Source organism: Molothrus ater, chromosome 3 (genome assembly GCF_012460135.2).
Source record: "Molothrus ater isolate BHLD 08-10-18 breed brown headed cowbird chromosome 3, BPBGC_Mater_1.1, whole genome shotgun sequence".
Classification (NCBI taxonomy): Eukaryota; Metazoa; Chordata; class Aves; order Passeriformes; family Icteridae; genus Molothrus; species Molothrus ater.
The window spans coordinates 7,188,283-7,210,280 of NC_050480.2; the positions used below are offsets into that span (position 1 = coordinate 7,188,283).

General features: G+C 37.0%; 1 protein-coding gene across 1 annotated transcript in view; it reads left to right on the plus strand.

Annotated features, from left to right (window-relative positions):
* LIN9 (lin-9 DREAM MuvB core complex component) overlaps nucleotides 1–21,998 on the plus strand; it is a 39,534-nt gene that overhangs the window by 12,347 nt on the left and 5,189 nt on the right. Inside the window, 8 exon segments of the mRNA XM_036381301.1 lie at nucleotides 1,153–1,257; nucleotides 3,089–3,222; nucleotides 7,272–7,397; nucleotides 12,247–12,404; nucleotides 13,522–13,655; nucleotides 14,888–15,007; nucleotides 15,179–15,280; nucleotides 19,980–20,060. Coding sequence (XP_036237194.1) covers nucleotides 1,153–1,257; nucleotides 3,089–3,222; nucleotides 7,272–7,397; nucleotides 12,247–12,404; nucleotides 13,522–13,655; nucleotides 14,888–15,007; nucleotides 15,179–15,280; nucleotides 19,980–20,060 — 960 coding nt within the window.

Consider the following 21,998-nt stretch of genomic DNA (forward strand, 5'->3'; position numbering starts at 1 on the left):
TTTGTACTGTCTATCAGGAATTAATGTTTTCTTCTGTGTGCTGCATGTGGTTAGGTGTTTATCACACACAGAGCACTTCTGTTACTGAAATACACTTATGTAGTTCTTTTTATAAAATACATCTAATTTAGAGTAAGAGAGGCACTTTTCCTGGGAAAGCCCCATGTTCACATGGCATGGGACAGACAGATTTTTAGCTACCACTGAATAATTTAATAGAAAATATCTCTTTTCAAGCAGTCAACCATTCACAAATGCATTAAATGTCTTCATTTACAAGCATTTGCACTTTATAAAGTTTTATTTAACTGTGTTGATTTATTTTGTCTCTGGGCCACAGAACCTTCATGGCAGGAAAAGGAAAGCTGCTTCCCTCAGTGCTAACAGCCTCTCTCAGGTTGCTCTTTTGTCCTCAGTGAAATCAGGAGTTTTTTGTCATAGGGTCAGATATTGAGGAATAACTAAATGAGTTTTTTTCATGATACATTTGCAATTACAATCATTTCTTGTTTTCAGTCAGCCTTCTAATTCTTTCTGAGCTATAGCAGTACACAAGTAAATTTCACTTAGCATGAATTCTAAATTCTTTTTTCTGAGATTATCGCATAATTTATTCAAGATGTAGTTCTTTCCGACTCAATCTTCCTAGCATTTTGCTATGCAGATACTTTCAATGAGTTAAAAAACCAGCAAACACATCACTTTATTAGAAAATTCTTGCTAAAATTCTATGTAGCTGAGAACATACAAAACAAATACAGTGTTTGAATAAACCTTTTTTTTAATCCAAAATTCAAACCAGATTTTAACAGATGTACTACTTATAACCAAGGCAAGCTAAGATACACAAGTGTTTAGACACCTAACTCTAATGGAAACAAGTGGGAGTTAGGCTCTAAATACTTCTGTGAAACTGGGCCAGCAGTGTAGTAATGGTTATAGTTAGCACTGGAAAAGCCTGGAATCTTGAGCTCCTTCTTCTCTCAGTGCTTAGATTTCTGAGTGATAGGAGGCACTATTTATTGTGTACTGTGTGCCTGAAAACCAACAGGTGATAAGACAAGAGGTATTTCATTTCTCTCACTGTGAATTCTCTGCATGAACAGAGAAATCAGATTTCTTGCTTGTAATTCTGAATTTTGTTCCCTACAGCCCTTCAGAAATTCAAAACGGAGTCGACTCTTCAGTGAGGAAGATGATAGACAAATAAACACAAGGTCCCCCAAAAGAAATCAGAAGGTTGCAATGGTTCCACAGGTACCTACATACATGTATGGAGGTATTTTTACCAAAAAGGGGAACAAGCCTATCTGTTCTAGTTGAAAATTGAATATATTTGTTTTTCAAGATGCATTTTCGGTTTATGAATCTTCTTATGAGGAAAACTATTGTTAGAAGTAAGCCACAATTCAAAACAGATGAACATTTTTCTTTCTTACCACTGGTTTTGTTTATGGGAGTACCTGTTCTTTGTGATCTTGAGCACGAACACACAGAGCTAGAAAGGATTCCAGACTCAGGGCCCATCATGCTCCTGCAAACAACCATCTCCCGTAGTCAGCATAAATTTTTTTTATTCAGATTCAGTTTAAAACTGCCTGGTTTTTTGCACTGATTATGTAACTGAGAAGGCTGCTATAGAATTTAACGTATCCCAACAAGTTAGGGACTTGCTCTAGATTTGTAACCTAACTGTGTTCATGGCCAGCTTTACCTTCTTGATCCTGTAATGCTAAAGTTCCCAGTTCAAAGAACTTGTTTTTCCATCCTCTTGTTTGTCCACTCCTTGATATAGCACAAAAAAAGCAGCTGTCATTTGTCAGCCTTTATTTGTTATGATAGAAAGGGGAGCATCTCTTAGTCTCAGTGAGTTGGCTCTGTAGTACCTTTGTCACTTCTCTGTGCCATCACCTTCTGAGGCTGAATTTACCTCACTGTAAAAGTACTGTTTGAGTTCTGCTCTGATTTGCCTTCTGAGCTGTGCAGTGTCTGATGTGAAAAGCTTGGCACTCACAATTTGGCTGGGTCTGTTCTGCCAGAGGTTAGAACCATGACATTTCTCTTCATTACCATGATTTCTTAAGAGTAGAAAGACTTGGTAATGTTCTAAACCCAGTTTTTTTTTCCTTAAATGTCTGGTTCTGGAGGTCCAATGATTGCCAGATAAATATTTGCTGCAGGGACTGCAGTTCACAGATCACAGATCTTGCTGTCCCACCAGGCTTTGTTTCCTGGAGTTGCAGTGGGAGAAAGGGGCTTGTATCTAGGCCAGCAGCAGCCAACAAGGTGCCTACCTTATGCTTTATCCTATTATTATTGCCTATTTATAAAGTCCAAAATACTTTGAATGTTTGGGGAAGGATAACAATTGATAATGGCATGGGGACCCTGTTAAGCCTATAGTCTCAAAAAGCTGTTATTTTTTGCAGAAAAGTTGTTCTTTCTCTCAGCTAAGACAGCCATCCTTAGAACAAAATTACAGATTTTTTTTTATGGATTTGTTTAAGCATGGGTCTCTCTATTATGCAAGCAATCTAAGACAGTGTCTTTTCCATGATTTATCAAATAGCTTTTAAATGTAGTTAAAACTTGATTGCTCGTTTCACTTGCAGTTTTCTAAGCAGACACTCTGCTCAAGGCTTTGCCTGTGTTACATTCCTGTCCTAGCTTCATCCTCAGCTTAAAGAAGGGTGAGCAAGAGTAGAAGTCCTAGTGCAAATCAGGCAGGTGCTGTTGCTGTCATCTAAGCTGCAACACCAGTTATGCTCACCTGGGACAGTCGGTGAGGCATTAGAGTTTTGAAGTCCAAATCTATTTTGGTGCCATGCTGTTGTTACTAATAATGTAGTTTTCAGTACTGGAAAATGTTCCTGTTAGAAGAGCTTTGTATTGATCCTGTTAAAATTTGCTGTCTGTTCTGTTTGATTGCATTGCTGGTATAATGCAGTAAGGGTTGTTATAGATCTGCAAGAAGAACATTTCTATGAAACAACATGTGCAGACTTTTATCAGGAAAATCTGGTTTATTTGAGAACTGAAAAATATTAGATTCTATTTAACTGTTTGGTGTTTTTTTTTCACTGCATAGAAGTTTAGTACAACAATGTCCACACCAGAAAAGAAGGTGTCACAGAAGATTGGTTTACGACTTCGGAACCTGCTCAAGCTGCCCAAAGCTCACAAGTGGTGCATATATGAATGGTTCTATTCAAATATAGATAAGTATGTTTGGTTTATATAATTATCTCTTATTAGTGTAGAAACATGTAATTTTCTAAAATTCAGCTGCATGGTTCCATATATTGGTTAGATACTCCAATTTATTCTTAAATTACTAGTTATGGAAAGCTATTTTGTTTGGTGGTGGTGGTGGGTGTTTTTTCTAATGAGCAATGTATGTGCTCTTGGTCTTTGCAACTACCAACTTTAGAAAGTCTTCTATAGAAAGCCTGCCTTCATGGATGTAATTTTCTTTTTATCACCTCTGCCTGTACCAGATACCAGATTATATTCATAATGCTTTTAGCATCTGAAACACAAAGATATCAGAACACTTAGACTTTTCTGAACCCTTACATCAGTGCTATACAGAGGAGATAGGAAGGACACTGCTTCTTCATAAAGTGCTGCTTTCCTAAAAGGTGTAAATGTTGGTATTAAATATTTTTTCCCCATCATCCTGTTTTTATTGTGATCACTAACAGAACTTCAGGCTGTGATTGTTCAACTCTTGTCCAGATATCAGCATCTTGCTTGGATCTTATAATGTATTTCCTGGACTGTTTCTGCAGTTTGTGCCTCAGAGTTTTTGGCACTTGTTCTCTTAATGCCACTGTCACAATGGTGTGAATTGTTTAAAATAAATAATTTCATTTCTAAAATGTAAAAAACATTATTGATCAATGGAATATTAAAATCTACACTGTTTGACTAATGGATGCAACACAAGTATTTAATATTCTAAAGAATGGCTTCAGAGTTAAGCATTATTTTCCAGAATGTACAAACAAAATAATTACGGTTTTTCCTTCCTATTTTGATCACAATTGCTGTAGCTTTTTTTTTTCTTTAACTGAGAAGGCAGTCATAGCAACAGAAAAACATTTTGGCATATATTCATCAGATGTGGAAAAATTTCACGTCCTGTTTTAGTTAGCTTTACATTCATCATCTCTAGGATTTAATTCCTTTGAAAGAACTAGTCTTTTCATGCTTCTTCCCCAATGACATGAAAGAAATTAATAACCCCAACCCTGCTTATTTCTAGGAGTAATTTTAATATGTGACATTTTTAATAATGATTTTTGCAACAGACCAAGAATTTTAGTTTATTCTTGAAGAATTGTCTACGAAGCTGTAGGTCTATCAGCAGCCTAGAATTTGAGTTTAGCAGGTAATTCTGAAATGCACTTTGATAGTTACCCATGTGTGCAGGTGTGGTGGGTTCTCCTTGGCTAGACCAGGTGCTCATCAAAGCTGCTCTGTCACTCCTCAGCTGGACACAGGAGAGAAAATGTGACAAAAGGGTCAAAGGATGAGATGAGCACAGGGAGAGACCACACCACTTATTGTCATGGGCAAAACAGTCTCAACTTTGGGAAATTAGTTTAATTTATTGCCAATCAAATCAAAGTAGGATAATATCACCAACCAGGGGCTGTGTACAAATCACAAACGGGATGGGGCTGCTGGGAACGTGCCTTGAGCTGTTTTATTTTCCAGCATCAGTCTCTCTACATGGGTATGACAATGGGAAGATGCCAGCAGCTCACATCCCAGGCAGCAAAGAACTTAATGTTACAACTTACTTTATAAGTTTTTTGACCAATCACACAAAGCAAAAGCCTATTGACAGTAGTTCTATCCAACCACTATAAGCACATGTAGCTTTTGTTAAAACAATGCTTGCTTATTTCAAATACAATACCTGCTTGTAAGCCTTAAAACACAATGCACAGAGCTCCATTATTAAGTTTAAAACTTCCTAGTATCTTGCTAGACATACTTTTCTGTAGCTTAGGGAGTTATTCTAGATAAGTGTTAATGCACAGACCATTGTTCTATTTCTCCTTAGTTTTCTACTTTTTACATAATCTTTCTGCTGAAAAATTTTTCTGCCACACCCTCCTTTGGGCATCCACCTGCTCCAACATGGGGCCCTCCATGGGCTGTAGGGACACAGTTGCTTCACCCTGGTCTGCAGAGCAATCTGTGCTCTGATGCCTGGAGCATCTCCTTCCTTGACCTTGGCTGGGTGGCTGCAGAGCTGTTTCTCTCAGATATTCCTGCAGCTCTGTCCTGCTGCAGTGGCACAGGGTTTTTTCCCCTTCCTAACTGCATTATTTCATAGGCACAACCACCATCGCTGGTGGGTTCAGCCTTGGCCAAGGGTGGGTCCGCCTTGAAACCAGCTGGTGTTGGTTCTGTGGGATATGGGAGAAGCTTCCAGCAGCTTCTCAAAGAAGCTACCTCTGCCAAAACCCCCCCTCTGCCAAAACCTTTACTTGCAAATCAAATACAGCTTGTAATGCTCATAAGATATTAAGATATTATAACATAGTTTACTAAGAGACTGCATATCTTTGGAAGGAAAACTGATACATCTTTTTGGGAGTGATATGATCCAGGCTTAATGAGAAGCTTAAAAAAGTTTAAATCATAGAGCTGTCACCTGACAAAATATGGCTCACTGTACAAATCTCTGAATATTTTAATCAAATTATTGCATCCAAAATTGAAATAATCAGATAAAATGTCATGTCTGCTATAAGTTTTTGAGATATTTTTATTTCTACAACTGTCATCTGTGGTTATTAGATTATTGAAGCTGATTCAGTTGAATTCTCTATATACTACTGCAGTGGACTGTTTTCTGTGAAGTCCCATTGATTTTGGGTCTCCAGAGACTTCTGAAGTGCTACTTACTACCACAGTGATCACAGGCCCTCAGAAGCAGATGCACCTGTGATTTGCTTCCACCATTTTCCAGAGCTTCCAATCTTGTGGATGCTCTGAATTTAGAGTTTGCCTGCTTAAGGACAAGAGTTAGTAAGAATAATCAAATATAGATTATCTTTTTCAAAAAAGAAAAAAAAAACCAAACCCCCAAGCTAAGTAGCTATTCTTTATATAGATATCTTATGTTAGCAACAGTAAATATGGATAAAATGATACTGTTGTATACCCTTCTGTGTCTGTTTCCTGAGCCTCATTGCTCATTCTTTTTGTTTTCCTTTTCACTTTGTGCTGCAGCTGCAGATCCTCCTACTGCAAAACTATTCTGTTCTATTCTTGCCTGGGTTTCCTTATATCTGTGCACCTTTCCTCTCTCCTGCCACCCCAGACACTCAGTTGAAAGCAGTGTTGCTTCCAAGGTCCTCTTTGTTCTGTGCTGGGGTACATTCCCCTCCAAACCCCAGTGCCCTGCACAGAGTGGAGAAAAGCAGCTTTCTCTAGGATGCAGTTCTCCTTTTGTTCTTGCCAGGAGGGATCTATTTCAGTTGCACAGAGTCTTTTATGATTAACCTTCTATTAGATGGGCATATCTGCTGCTGCTCCCTTGTCTCCTCAGCCTAGGAAGGATGCGGTACTACAAAGAAAAAAGGCAGTCATAAAGCAGAGATAGAGGTGGGTCATAGCATCAGAGAGAAATTCCTCAGTTGTGCAGGTCTGTTCTCTGAACTGTCACTTCTCTCACACTGATCCTGTGCTTCACCATGGACTCATGGGGTGATACAATAGAAGTCTCACCTGTACAGCTGTAGAGAATGATGAGTTGGTTCAATTTCCTGTATTTTGGAAACTTCTGTTGAGAACCTGAGTTACAATTGAATGAATTGATGAAAAAAGGTACTGTCTGTCTGATTCTCAGTACCATATTGTCTTTCCCTTTATTCTCAATATTTCACTCTCTGGTTTCCTTCAGTGTGTTGCAGTATCCTCATGACACTGAGCTGACTCTGCTGAAGTTTCATTTGGTGCCTTTTTATCCATTATAGAGCAGGATGAATTATGTGTATTTCTCTGTAGAACCTAAGAAAGGAGCATTTTTAAATGTCAGTGGTAAGAAGAGTCAAAGAACAATAGTCCTGGAAACTTTCTGATTTTGTTTTTTCTGAATTAAAATTGTTCTTTGAATAGAAGTGTCTTGTTCATGTGACTAATTTATATTAATATTTTTAATGTGTTTCTGATGATGGATGTTTTTTGGAATCTTGTGACAAAAGTTTACTTAGTGTGGTTAACACAGGACTACAATTATGTTTCAACAGGCCACTATTTGAAGGAGATAATGATTTCTGTATATGCCTGAAAGAATCTTTTCCAACTTTGAAAACCAGAAAATTGACAAGAGTAGAATGGGGGAAAATCAGGCGATTAATGGGAAAACCACGGAGGTAATATTTCTTTCTTTTCTTTCAGCTATTACTTACATGTAATTTTGATGTTACTGAAATTATTCCTTTTAAAAAAATTTGCATTCAAATAATAGAACAAAACAATATCTTCAGAGGAGTAAAACTCATTGTATTGAGGTGTTCTTTGAGCACCTCTCTCCCTCACACACCCTATTCCTTAAATGCATATGTCCATGTAGTTTTCATGAGCCTATGCTTGAAATGTTCTCTTCCCACTCCAGATAATTAAATGTCCAAGCTTTAACTGATGTGTTAAAGTTGTTATTGTATCTTCTATACTGCTGTGCTTCCTGCCATGGAAGAGCTGGCCAATTTTTCACTGAGGTTTTTTCTTCTGTCTATAACCAGCTCTTCTTGGGGGAAAAGAGTGTACATTTTCACTTCATTTATTTTATTATTTTTTAAACCATTTTATAGATCCTCAGCTTTTCTTAGAGTGGCTATCAAGACAGAGAAGAAATGAAGTCACCCATAAAGTATTGTCCATTGTAGAGAAAAAGCTAGAATTTAATGAAGGACATAGGGTTTTTTCTATTTTAGAATTTTTAATTCTTAAACCCTCTGATTAAGCTCAGCCTTTTCACAAAACCTACACAATTTAGCCTAGAGAAGGCTAAAGGGAGGATCTCATTTTGTACATAAATATTTGAAGGGAAGGTATAGAGAAGACAGGGCCAGGGTTTTCTTCCAGCATTATCTGGAGACAGGAAAAGAGAGAACAGGCACAGGTGAGGTGGTAGAATCTCCATCCTAAGATGTACTCCAAGGCCCTCTGGATGTGGTTCTGGGAAGCCTCCTGGAGGTCATTCTGCTGGAGGGCTTGGAGTAGATAACCTCCAGAGGTTCTTCCAAATTTGACCATCCTATCATTGTATAAGTCGTGTTTCATAAATTAATCAGCCTTTTATTTCTGTAAATGCAAACACTAAGGCACTGAATCAATTTCTTCTTATGGAAGATTTGGAATATATTTCTGAATATATTCACTGGATATATTTCTTCATAGATCACTGAGTCAGGTTGTATTTTGCATGATGGAGACCATTTCATCTTCTGTACCTGCAAACAACAGAAGTAAAAATTGTCAGTCAAGGGAAGGCAGCAGAACCAGTTTGAAAATAGCTCCTCTAGGAAAGATGTTCCTGTAATTTGAGCTTAACTTTCATTCCTTTGTTGTCCTGCTTCCTACTGAGAGAGAAATGGTGGAGGCTAAGTCATCAATTTCTCTTTTGACTTTTGCCAAAAGTGTTACCTCTCTAAAAGATCAGCTTGCCTCATTCAGCAGTCTGGTGGATGGTTTGGGTTGGAAGGGACCTTAAAGATTGTCTGGTTCCAGCAGGGGCTGGGGTCAGAGGATGCCCTGGGCAGGAACTTTGCCTACATCAGATTGCAAAACCCCATCCAACCTGGTGGGCTGCAAATTTCCTTTTGTTTTTCAGGGGTTCTTTGGGTTGGTTTTTTGCTTTTATTTTTTTAAGCCATGGGGAGAGTGGTTTTGGGTTTGATTTGGGTTTTTTTTTGTTCAGCTATCATAGAGTTATTTTTTAAAAAAGAGAGACTCATGCCAAAGGAACCAAAGGTCTAAATAGGTAGGAAATTGTTTTATCTGAATTCTGAAGTAGAAGCATTTGACTGCATGAAGAGTCTGATTGTTTGTTAATGCAAACTTTGAGTTACTGCTTTACAGCAACATAAAATAAGCATTCCTGTTTGCTTTTTATTTCTATACCAGTATTTTTTTTAAATTATGGTATTGTCTTTCAAGATGTCAAGAGTGTTCTTTGGCCTTAGTTTTAAAATACTTTGAATTATTCTAAATCATTTAAATGCTTTTTCAAGATGATTTTAATCTACCTCTAGAGCAAAGATTTTTTTATCTTACCATTCTGTTAAAAATTTCTTTTCTCTGTCCTCATCATAGGGACCCAAGCTGTATACCATGTCAACACTGATATCTCCCCATAAGGGACTAAAAATAAATAATTAAGACATTTTGCAGCCACAGTGTTGATGGCAGGGGATAATAGTGTCTCTGTGATGGTTATGCACATGGTTGTCTTTTTTTTTTTTTTGTTTTGTGTAAATATATTGTAGTATTTTCTTATGTCTGCTGCTACCTTAAATGTCCTATCACACATCAACAGTGTGTTTGATTGGCACAGCAGTATTCTTCATGAGAGCCTGCAAAGCTTGTAAGATTCCTGTAGACTGTGGGGAAAGATATGCTCCAGGAAAAGGAAGAGGTAATAGTTAGTTTTGTGTACTCTGTGTAAACTTAATTTGGCTTGTAAAATAGCAGTGGAGATGAATTGAGCTTAGATCTGCTTGCCCTGCCACTACATGATGGTGGTGATTCCTGTTAGTTCAAATTCTCACAAGCAAGGTAAAAACTGAGAAGAATGTTCAACCTCTTAAGAAGTCTCTACAGAAAACTAATGAGTTTTCAATTTTGATCTGTACCATAGTTTTAATCTTCATTTTTTTCATAGGATGGCATGAAGATAACCTTTATTAAATGCATTTGGGGAATGCTGGGTTGGAGGTTTCCTTTAACAGAAGCCAGAAATATATTGCAAATACTTTCTACATCCATAGTTACATCATTTGGGACAGAGACCTTTTAAGACCATCTGAGCTATCAGTAAAACAGTATTGCTGTTGTAGGGACCTTCCAAGGTCAAGGATTAGTATATCAGCATTTGAATTTGTATTTCTAAGACCACAAGTCAAAAAACATCAGGTGATATTTGCTGTTCCTAGTGCAAGACCCTGGACATTATTAGAGGGACTAATACAAAGTCTGTATTGCTTTTTTTCTTTTTTGCCTGTTTTGTTGTCTCACCGTGGTTAGCCATTCTTCTCCTCAATGGACTTGAAAAGCTCTGACCTGCATTTTGCAGCTTGATATCCACAGCCCACTGCAAGCATTATTTCACACCTGTTCCCCCCACAGTAGTAAATATGAAGTCGATAGCATCAATAAATGAGAATATCCAAATACACTCTTCCTAAGTTTCCCAACCACTATCCCTCTCTATGTCTGCCACATCCCTTTCCAGATATTTTAATTTCCTAAGAGGACCACTGGAACAGTACATAGTTCCAGGTAAACACATTCTGCTCTTCAGTGCTAAACTGGTGAGTGGGACACACACCTACAGCCTCAGTCTACAACAGAATTTCTAGGCTATACAAAAACTGGACTATACAAAGTGGTGATTTTTGTACTGATAGTGGTTGGAAAGCCTCACATCGCAGCCTTCAGCGCAGTGCATTTCTGCATTAGATGACAAAAGTACCTCACAGCTGCAGTTCATTCTTGCTTATGTTTTTCTCCCATGTCTTGCTTAGGACTAGGATCTCATTGTGCTAACACTGGGAGAAAACAGGTGGCCTGTGCCCCATATAACTTAGAAAACATGTATAAGATAAAAGGCAAGTGATGTGTACATATAGAGTGTGAAAGTGCTGGTCAGTGTGAAACAAAATGGTCTCAGCATCCTGGCACCTTTGTGCTCACAGTCTTCTTGTGCACAATGCCAGGAAGAGAAATCATGGAGAAGAGTGAAAGGGCTTTGTGGAACTCTCCCAGTGAGGGGTGTACAGAAGAAAACCTAAGAATGTTTGTTTCAGCATATAATAGGAGAGTAGTAGAAGCAGATTTGGAAAAAGGAGCTGACTTCTTAGTAGTGCAGAGTTGGAGATGACTGAGGAATATCTTGAAGGGATTTAAGTCAGAAAATAATTTGTAGTGTAGTAGAGGGAGCCATCAGCAGAGTTGACAATGTCTTCTAAAATAACTTGATAAAATAGAATTTATTGATCAGTAATCAATATTTAACTGTATGAGTTCCACAGAAAATGTTTAATCTGCATTTGACTGCAGTAAAGCAATTAACAAAGGTGGCAAATTATTTGTTAAATAACTTTCTGCAATCAGGCAGACTTAAAATAACATTTGTGCACCTTTTTAAAATTACTTCTTTCATTGACATGAGAATGAAGAAACTTTTTTTGGTAAGGAATGAAAGATAAGATTGAGTCCTTAATGTCTTTTTGGTTATCTCCCTCATGAATCTTGCCTATTCAGTAGGTTAGAAATGAAAATTAATACAAAGTAAGCACTTTAGGAGTGAGCTTTCCATCTTTTAGATTGCATTTTAAGAACAGCCCTACCCCAAAAATGGGGAAGGGAACTACTACAGATGATCTGATTTTTACACAGTAACCCAAGATCAAATAAACTTTTACTATGATAAATCTCAGAACAGTTCATCAGAGATTTTGGGGCTGAGCTGTGCTTTGCACAGGTGCAAGGAGATGAGACAGAGAAGGGCCCTTTTATGTGCTGAGTCTGGTGCCCTGTCATACTCAGCTTAACTGAGCTAATGAGCAGATGTGAAAGGGATCTCCTGTGTGTCAGTGAGTGCTGGCAGCCAGGGCACTCACAGGACACCCTCCTCAGTGCATTGAACTGGCATCCAGAGCAGACTGGGGCCAGCTTTAGCTTTGTTGTGACCCTACATGGATCCTTATAAGCAGAAAAAATCCTAAAAAGTTGTGCTCTTTAGACATACCACTACAACAGCTACTATTCCTGAGTATTATTTTAAAATAGACTCTTATTTTAAGGGTGAGAATTCTGAGGAGTAAGCTTGTCTAAGTGCATTAAACAAGATTTTTTTTTCTCTTGAACACATCATCCCAAGCTTTTTCATTTTCTCACAGTGATTTTTTAAACTGTGCCTATTTATTTGATGTGCCTTCACATATATGTTTTGAGTGATGAATTTAAGTATAACATATATTTTATCTAATGAAATTACAGGTGTTCCTCTGCATTCTTTGAGGAAGAGAGGTCAGCATTAAAACAGAAACGACAGAAAATCAGACTTTTGCAGCAGCGGAAAGTTGCAGATCTTTCACAGTTCAAAGATCTTCCAGAAGAAATTCCATTACCACTTGTAATAGGAACAAAAGTTACAGGTAATTCCTTAAAAACAAACAAAATAAGCAACCAAGTGTATTTTGTAAAGATTTTAGTAAGTCATAATCCACTTAGTGCACATAATTATAATAAATGTAAAACATCAAAGTTCTATGTTTTTGTTAGTTCACTGAGAAGGTGCTTGTGAAGATTAGGTGGTATTTTTAAAATACTGATAAGGTTTTGAGCTGCAAACTTAGTATGACTTATTATTTCTGATGTTCAAATTGTAGGATTTCTTACATGTCTAGTCTATCACATTTTGGAGAGAGGGAGATGCTTAATTTTAAAATTCTGAGTGTTGTCTGAGTTTCAAATCTGACCTAATATAAACTGGAACTTTATTTTTCCATAAATAGAAAACTACCTGTTTTGAAACAGATATACAATTGGTATTGCAGTGTAGTTGGATGTGTATGCTGAACATGACATTGCCTTGCTAAAAAACCTTCCACATAACTGAGGAAGGAATGTTATTGAAAACATTCCACAGATTTTGCCTAGTTTTATGAAAATTTGAATTCCTCCCTCCTGTCTGAATTTGGTCCAGGTGCTTTTCACTTCAGCATCTCCTATTCAAGCCATGACTGTTCATTGCATTTTTTGTGTTGAACACCACTGCCCTTAGCTCTTTCTGAAGAGCAGATGTGCACCACACTGCCTCTCCTCACTCTCCTAGACCTGTATCCTTCCACTGTGGAAGGACCTGCCTTCCACACTTTATTTTGCTAAATATGCAGTCATCAGAGGAGGGATTCAGAGAGAAGTGCTGTGCAAAATCATCTGGAAATTGACTTCTGCCTGCAAAATCTGTCTGTCAGAAGGTACAGGGTATGAAACAGTGGGAGTTTCTTAGACATAAGTGTAGTGCTAAGGATTAGATTTGGGAAATATTTAACCTTCAAACTTAAGTTTTCTCACAAATTCGGTAATATTTCTATTACATACTTTTTTTCTGGGTTTGCTGGTTTTTTTGTTTTTTTTTTCCATTTAATATATGGCCTTAAAGTATACATATAAAGAATTACTTGCAAAAGATGTAATAAATCTGGTTTTGTTATTTGTATCATAGCATTGTAATGTTTGGTTTCTTGGTTCTCCTGTTGTTTTTTTCAGCCCGTTTGCGAGGTGTCCACGATGGTCTGTTCACTGGACAAATAGATGCTGTAGACACTCTTAATGCCACCTACAGAGTGACTTTTGACAGGGCAGGTCTTGGAACACACACAGTCCCAGATTATGAAGTTCTTGTAAGTATTCATGATGCGTTCTAAAAGTAGCTGTAATAAGAAAACGAAATTTTAAAAATCTACGATAATATGCTTTAATCAAAAATAAGAAATTACACCCAGGTGGTATTGTCATAAAGTAGAAACAGGCATAACAGATGCATGGGAAATTCCAGGATAATACAGTTTTACTGTTTATGGTTTTACAGAACAGGATAACCCTCTATGATTAAAGCAAAATGGCTCAGGGTGGAATAATTTACTAGACCAGCTATTTTAGGCTGTTACAATAGCCTGAGTTCAATATGAAGAAATAAAATGAGTGGTATAAGATCCCAAAGAGAATTCTGCAATGAGATCCTGCCAGGATTTGCAGAAAATGTTCAAGAAAACTCTGGGCCTTTGTGATTTGCCAAAGTCAGGAAAGGCCTGTGGGAGTTGCAAACAAGTATTTTGAGTTGATTGAACTTGATTTTGGAATTTCTTGTGCTAATGAAGCTACCTGGGAGGATATTATTTTGGTCAAACAATTGGAGATTATCTCCCAGCTCCTAGGCTTTGTTCCTGCCAGGCAGTCCAGCCTAGGCTGCCAGATTTCTGGAGGACCTCACTTTATTTTGTATCTTGTGTGGTGTTGGATCTACATAATTCTTCTAATCTCTGTCATTGTCACTATAGGACACGAAATAACACGACATGCAGACACTGCTGTATTCAAGGCAAAAAAGGAGAAGTTTCTTTTCTGACTCCAACATTTATAGATTTCCAAAAGTGACAGTGGATTGGAGGACGAAAATGCCACCTCTCCAATGACACTGGACAAACCAACAGTCCATCAAATTTCTCCTCCTCCATAAAAGAATGCAAAACAATAAGTTATTTACAGAAAGTGTGTGAGAAAGTTTGTTACAAGAATGTAAACATTAGAGGGCTTAGGAAATCTTAAAAAATCTTAAAAAATCAGGGACATGCTGTCATGGTCTGAGTTTGGATCCTCTGCTGAGTTCCTGTTGTGATTTGCCTGCCAATGGCATTTTTGGAAATGTTCATGCAGCTTTGATTTGATGTGATAAAACTTTGAAAAAACTCCTAGACCAACAGCTAAACATTCATCTTTTCCTGCCGTTGGGTTGGGGTGTGGATAGGCTAGTCCAGATCCCAGAAATAAATTAATTAGGTGTTCCAAAAGAGTAAAAATTAATCAGACACTGAAGTATATCCTCCCTTTCCCTGTCCCTGTCCCTGTGTGGCAGAGCAATGAGCCCCATGAAACCATGCCAATCGCTGCCTTCGGACAGAAACAGCGGCCTTCGCGCTTCTTCATGACTCCTCCCCGATTGCCCTACACTCCTTCGCTCCAGTCTCCAATCACTGTGAGTTACTGTCTTCAAGTGCTGTTCATCACCAAAGTGGTTTTTGGATACTTGAAGCTGTTACCTTAAAAAGTTTTTGAGATTAGTTTTCTGAGGTTATTTAGCATGATCAAAATTTTAGCAAAACCCGTGTGAAAAGAAGGTATTCATTTAGATCTTTATCCTTTATAGGACAGTGATCCTTTATTAGGACAATCTTCATGGAAAAACAAAATTTCAGGCACAGATAGTGAAACACTAGGAGGCTTTCCAGTAGAATTCCTCATTCAAGTGGTAAGTATTAACTGCAGCTCTTAATTTTGTTGTTTATTGTTCTTTTGTGTTTATTCTGCCAATTCTTCTGCAGTTCAATGACCTTCTGTTAATTTATGACAAGTATGGTAATAGTCAAATTAACTTTTGAAGCGATGTTCATTTTTGTTATTTGTTTTTATTTTGTTTTTTCTTAATTTTCTCACTTGTTTATAACTTTTGAAATATGCTGCTTTTCAGACCACAGAGGTCCTCAAAAGTGTCTTATTTTCCCAGATCTACCATTTTTATTTCTTTAAAAAGTATTATTTGTACTTGCAGACTTTAAGATTTCTTTATTTATTTAAAATATAGTTACATTGTGGAAAGAACATTTGCCTATATGCATTATCATATATATTTTATGTTATATAATGTTCTACTCTCTTGGAGAAGAAAAGCAACACTCATTTCCGTGCAAGCAAACATTCATTTTATAGATAACACTACATAGAAAATCCTTTTTTCTTCACCTTTATGAAATAATTTCTCAGGTTTTTGTGTACTAGTTCAGAGGAGCACAGACAAGTAATGTTAGGAAGCTGAGGTTCACTGAATATTAAAACACATTGAAACATTTTCCAGGATGATGGAGGAATGTAATTGCTCATGTTGGCTTAGCTTAAGATCAGTGATTGAAGTCTTTAACAAGGAAAGCAGTTTTGAACATGCCAAAGGAGATTGGAATAATTCATGTTTAAAATACTAAGAACTGAGAAATAAAAGCCTCTCAGATTTTAAAGTCTGTGTAATTGGTCAAATGAATAAATTTGTGTCAGAAGCTCACATGACACACTAACATTTGGGCCATTCAACATAATGAATTTTGTTTGACAGTATCATCTATTCAGCTTTTTTAGAGGAAACTTGTATGAAGCTGATTTTGAAAAAGGTGGCACGGCATCTAGCTTAGCTAAGAAAATTTAAAATAGATGTAGTTTTCCATAAGATTAATTATGGAAAAATTGAAATACACAAAAGATACAGTCTTTATGCAGCTAAACTTTATCTGCAGCTGAGTCACTGAGTATGATCAGTGAGACTTGGTAACTAAGATGTATTGAGCTTTACATCTACTTAGAACATCAAATTGATCTGTTTATGATATTGTTTCTGCATTTGAAATATGGAAATGTGTGATTTGTCAGTCACGTGTGACTGTATGTTACTACTCAGTATAAGGAAATCTGATCTTTACAAGTATAGGCCTCTTGCAAATGGTGGCATTTTACAAAGATACCACGTTAATATGTATTTTTGCTTGAAGATTTTCAAAATGCTTTGAACAAAAAGAATCACAGGGCTTAAACATTTATTGAAGGACTTGAAGCATTGTTTGTAAGAATCAATTTTTTAATTAGAAGTTGTAGGAGGTACTGAAATTTGATGTTGTGCAATACATGAGACTGGTGAATGCTGATTATTGATTGTGCTGTATTCACCAGTCCAGATGTATTTTTATGTTAAGGGTTGCTGCTCAGGATGGTTTTTTAGCCTTTATGATAGACCAGTATTTAAAAAAAGTCAAATCCCTTCTTCTCATTTAATGTTGATTCAGGAAGTAAATGGTCAAATCCAATTTGATTCCAAGAAAACTTTCCCAAAAACTATTGCCAGGCTGTTATTAATAAGACCACAAAGAAACAATTTTATGGGAAGAATTTTGGACAAAACAGAAAATACAGTGCACACCTCAAATAAGGTTTCAACGCAGCCCTTTATTTCCCTTATCTGAAATTAATTTGGAAGAAGAGGAAGTGAATCCAAAATCACATGCATACAATGACCAATAAATGTTAGGGATATTCTCTTTACCTATAACTTGAAGTTGTAAGCAAACACTGGGACTTGTAACAACTATTTTAATCATTGTTCTACGCTGTCTTAGTTTTTCTAAATCTTTATATTTATTATTACATGTCACAGTTTGACATCTGAGACTGTGGACTGATGCATTAGAAGACTGGCTCAAAAATTAATATTATGTTAAGAATTATGTCAGCAATAAATGAGTAATACATTTTTTAAATCTTTCATGCTTTATTAATTATGTGATGTATCCTTAAATATTTCATATGCTGTATGGCAGGTCAGAATTGATAGATTGAATTTGTACATTCCTAGACACTATTTAAATTTGGAGGACCTTTTTCCAAGTGTTCAGCTACAGCTTTTTTTTAAATTTTCCTTCCTCCCTGGTTCCCTTTTTGTTTTGGGGTAAAGAATTCCATTGGAAGGCAGCAGTGTAGGACAAAGCAGGTGTTGGCAGGGTCGGTGCATGCCCGGTAGAGGGAGTGTGGTGATGCAGCACGGGCAACGCAGTGACCTGGGGCCTGCAGGTGGGGAAAGGAGGGATCTTCCCAAATTAAATGCACGAGGAACAATCTGAAAATGGGCACTCGATTTTTGGCTGTTTTCTCCTTATGAAAATTTTGAAAATACTGCATAGTAAGTTATCACACGCTGCATTTTGAAATGCTCATATTTTATGACTAACAAACGAAATCAGAAGCGAAAATCTAAACATTCTGGTTGGGTTGTACCTTCATTAATTTTAGTGTGGAAAAGCATTGTACTAAAAACTTGTTTCCAGTTTATTGAGAAGTATAAATTGCAACACTAAACAGGATGAGTTATGGTGAAAATAGAGTTGTTAAGCAAGAATTTCTCAAGACAAATAGGGCTAGACTGAATTATACCGTTCACTGGCAGATGAAAATGGAGGTCTATGTAATAAAATGCATCCATGAGAGAAAGTTGGTGGACATGATAGATACAGTGAAAATCCTTAGAATCAGATTATCCTGATCACTGGAATATATCTTGGAGTAGGATGAATATAATAGAAAATCCAAGCTCATCCAATGGAGAACTAGTGCTGTGCATCCTCACATGTGTCTGCACATCAAAGTAGAAGTTAAGAATCAAATGCCTTGCAAATTTGGGGAGCAAATTACATATTCTGCATTAATTTGAGGACTCATCAACTTCATGAAGGAGAAGAATGTGTTAGGCAGTTGCTGGATGGTGATGACAGCAGAGCTTGAAAAGGAACTTTTTGGCAGCAGTGGCAGATGGTGTACAGTGCTTTTCTTCCTCACAGGTGTTTTATTGGCAACATGAACACTTGTGTGGTGTGGTAGAAACTAGATCAGAGAGGCAGTCCAGCTCACAAGTAACAATTTTAAACCTTTTCTTTCTTGCCCCTTCTGAATTTGTTTTTTTTGTCATTATCTCTTCTGTGATCGGGTTCTTCATGCAAAATGCAAAGAGCAGAAATGCAAGTGCTGTCACTGGGGGACAGCACAGGGACAGAAATGAGCAGCTGGAATTGGGAGGCTGATAACCCATGCAGTGCTGCCTCTGTGCCTCTGGCTGTGGCTCACCATCCATTCATAAGATGCATCTGGCAAAATATTTGGAGTAGGAAGAGAGAGGTACTGATGCCATTTTACAGGTTTAGTTTCCTGGTGTGTCATTCAGAATGCTGTTACAGGCTATCTGTGCTCACACACAGGAAAGATGGCAGTGAATGGAAAAAGATAAAAAAAGAGTCACAAAAGTTTAAGGGATGAAGAGCCCTTTAAGGGAGTGGAATCTGAAAAGGCTTGGGTTGTGCTTAGTCTGGTGGAAGGACAGTGGAGAAGAGATGCTTTTATTGTCTCTGAATAAACAGGGACAAATACAAGGAGGGAACACTACATTTAGCTGAAAACCAGCTTTGGCTGTTTGGCCATTTCAAACAAATTGCTATGAAGTGAAAAAGAATGCATTTAGCATGGAAATTCACAGACTTCCTTATTAGCTGCAAGAGATCCTGGAACAATTTTCTAATTACAATTTTTGGGGCAAGCAACCTGGCTGCATTAAGACTGAACTTAAAAATCACAAAAGTGATTATATATAAATCAGATGTGTGTTGAACTAGGAGTTCCTATTTCTCCCAGTCACATGTTTCACTGCTAGGATGCAGTTAACCCCTCTGGAATTTATAAAACCTGAAATTTTTTCTGTTTACTCCAGTAATAAAAGTGTTGCTGGTTGTAGTGAAGCTAGAATTTCTCTCAGGGCCCTGGAGTATGAATAGTTTTGGGAGTGATGAGTATGTTGAAGGTGCTCCCAGTGGTTTCCACTTCAGCCTGCTAGGTCCCCAGGGCAGGGAGACAGTGTATTCCCATTACAAGAGGGAAATGGAAAGCCAAGAGTTGTTCTGTATGAAATAGATCCAGTCTCTATACCAGGGTTTACTGCAGGAGTTTGCACAAAGGGCTGGTGCTCAGTGGAGGGCACAGCTGAGAACTGTGGGGGAAAAAAAGGTGCAGTGAGTGATACTAATTGTAGTATCATGACCATAACACCCTTCACTCTCCTTCAGCCTATAAAAATGAAGGTTCTTCGGCCTCTAGCTGACCATAAATCATGTTAGTCTTCCTATAAGGAATTTCAGCTAATGGATTTTAGCATTCATCAATTTAGGGTCCTTGGAATCACTTTAAAAATCTCAGGAAACTCCATCATTTAATTTTAATTAATTTTTATTTCTGATTTTTAACTTGATCAACAACTGAGAAATACATTTTAATTATGAAAGAAGCAGATATGGTTTTTTATCTTGAATTTCTATGGCATTTCAAAAGTGCTTAAGGACCTATTCTTTCTAAAAATAGTTCCTTTGTTTTAGACCAGGTTATCGAAAATCCTTATGATCAAGAAGGAACACATCAAACAATTGAGAGAGATGAACACAGAAGCAGAAAAGCTGGTGAGAATGTTCTCTTTTTGGTTATTAAAACAGGATATGCCTTAACAGCTAATGCAAATAAGGAGTATACTCTAAATAAAATGAATTAGGAGTGTAGTCTAAATAAAATCTGTATTTTGTTTCTTTCTATGACATGAAATGTCTTTATTATTTTTTAAGACAAGTCAGAGAGATCAGTTGTTTCAAATATGATTCTCCTTTGAAAGTAGTGTGCTTTGGAAACTGATTAATGTGAACATCAGGATAGCACATGTCAGTTAACACATAAAGTAAGGAAATACTGTGTACCTTGACAATTTGGAGTACATGTTTATATGGTAAGACATTTATGCTAAAACTGTTTTGCAGGTGGTAGATGGTTAAAGCAATTACTAATTTCAGAGATTTTTGTGTAAAAAATCTGTGAGTGCCCTTGACTGGCCTTTAAAGTTACAGTACCACAGCAGCTACAGAGTAATTAGCAGCAGCAGCAGAATAGTTTTTCTTGCTAGCTTTATCTAATCAGCAAGTCAGTAAATCAAAATTATAAGAGTGACTCTTCTACTACCCATGGCTAGAAAATAACTTGAGAAAGCTCTCAGTCTCTGCCTTCTGCCAGCATCCATCCAGGCTGTTGTCTCTGCAGTGTACAGAAGGCTAAAGGTTTGTGGAGAACAAGGGAAAACAATTGCTTTATTTCTTGAAACAAAACAGTTGGGTTTTTTTTCCATGTAAAATATTTGAATGTTGAAGGATGTGATTTATTGTGGTGAGATTTCTCTTTGTGTCTTTAATGATCATGTGCATGTTTGCATTCTGTTACTCTGCTTCCTACTGCCCCATCTCCGTGTCTCTGTAATTTTCTTCTTCTGTGCCATGGTGGTGTTCTTCAAAACCTTGTTATCATTTCAGTTACTACGTTATTTTTCCTGTATTTTGTGTGTTAGTTACTAAACTAGATGCAAAGAGGAGCAAGATTAAAGCAACCTGCAACTCTGAATACCTCAGAAAAAAAATTAAGAAGAGTTGGTAATTATTCGTTATCATACTTTTGCATAGATAAGGAGATCCATAGGAATGACAGTATCCTTCCTCTAGCAAGTACCTGAATGTTAGCTCAGCTAGTAAGTCATAAATTACTTGTATTGTTACTTTTCTTGGTCTCCTTTTTCCACAGAATTGAAAGAGCAAAAAAGCAACTGGGAAGGAAATACAGAAATAGATGCTAAATTTGCTACATTTTAGCTCACTTGTAACCTAAGGCTAAGGACTTTGAGATATTTTGACATTCTTCCCTGCTCTATTTCCTTTGAAAACCAGCAATCATAAAGCAACTGCCATTACTGCTCAAGACTGTCCTGATAAAAATAGAGGATGTGATACCTTCCTATTGGGCCATATTCTTAGCCCATCTTCTAATCCTCTTTGTCCCTTGACAATCCCATCTGTGTTTGTGCCACTGAGTATGTGTTGCTTCTCCTTTAAAATATATTTTCTTTGAACAAGAATCTTTTTCTGACCCCAGTTCACTTTAACATCAATAACATACCTGGACCTGAATAAAATTGAATCCTTTGAGTTCATTCAGGTATACCTTAATTGTCAGACTTTGGTAATAATTCATACATTTGTTGTTTGATAATTGTTAGAGTACCACTGCTGTTTGGTTTAAAGTAATCCTTTTATGAATACTTCTGTTCAATCTCTGATTCAATATAGAAATAAATGGAACTGACCAAAATCAGAAATGGTACTGAATGTGGACCATTATTATCTGGCAATAATAATAAATTTACACAAGTCAGGGGATGCCTTCAGAGGAGCTATTATGTGTACAACTGTACATTTTTTGTCTCATTTTTCTTGACATCACTGTACTAGTGTGGGTTGCAGGCTATAAACAAATTACTGTGTACATAAACCAGCAAACATTTGGATAAACAAATATAAATTGAAAGG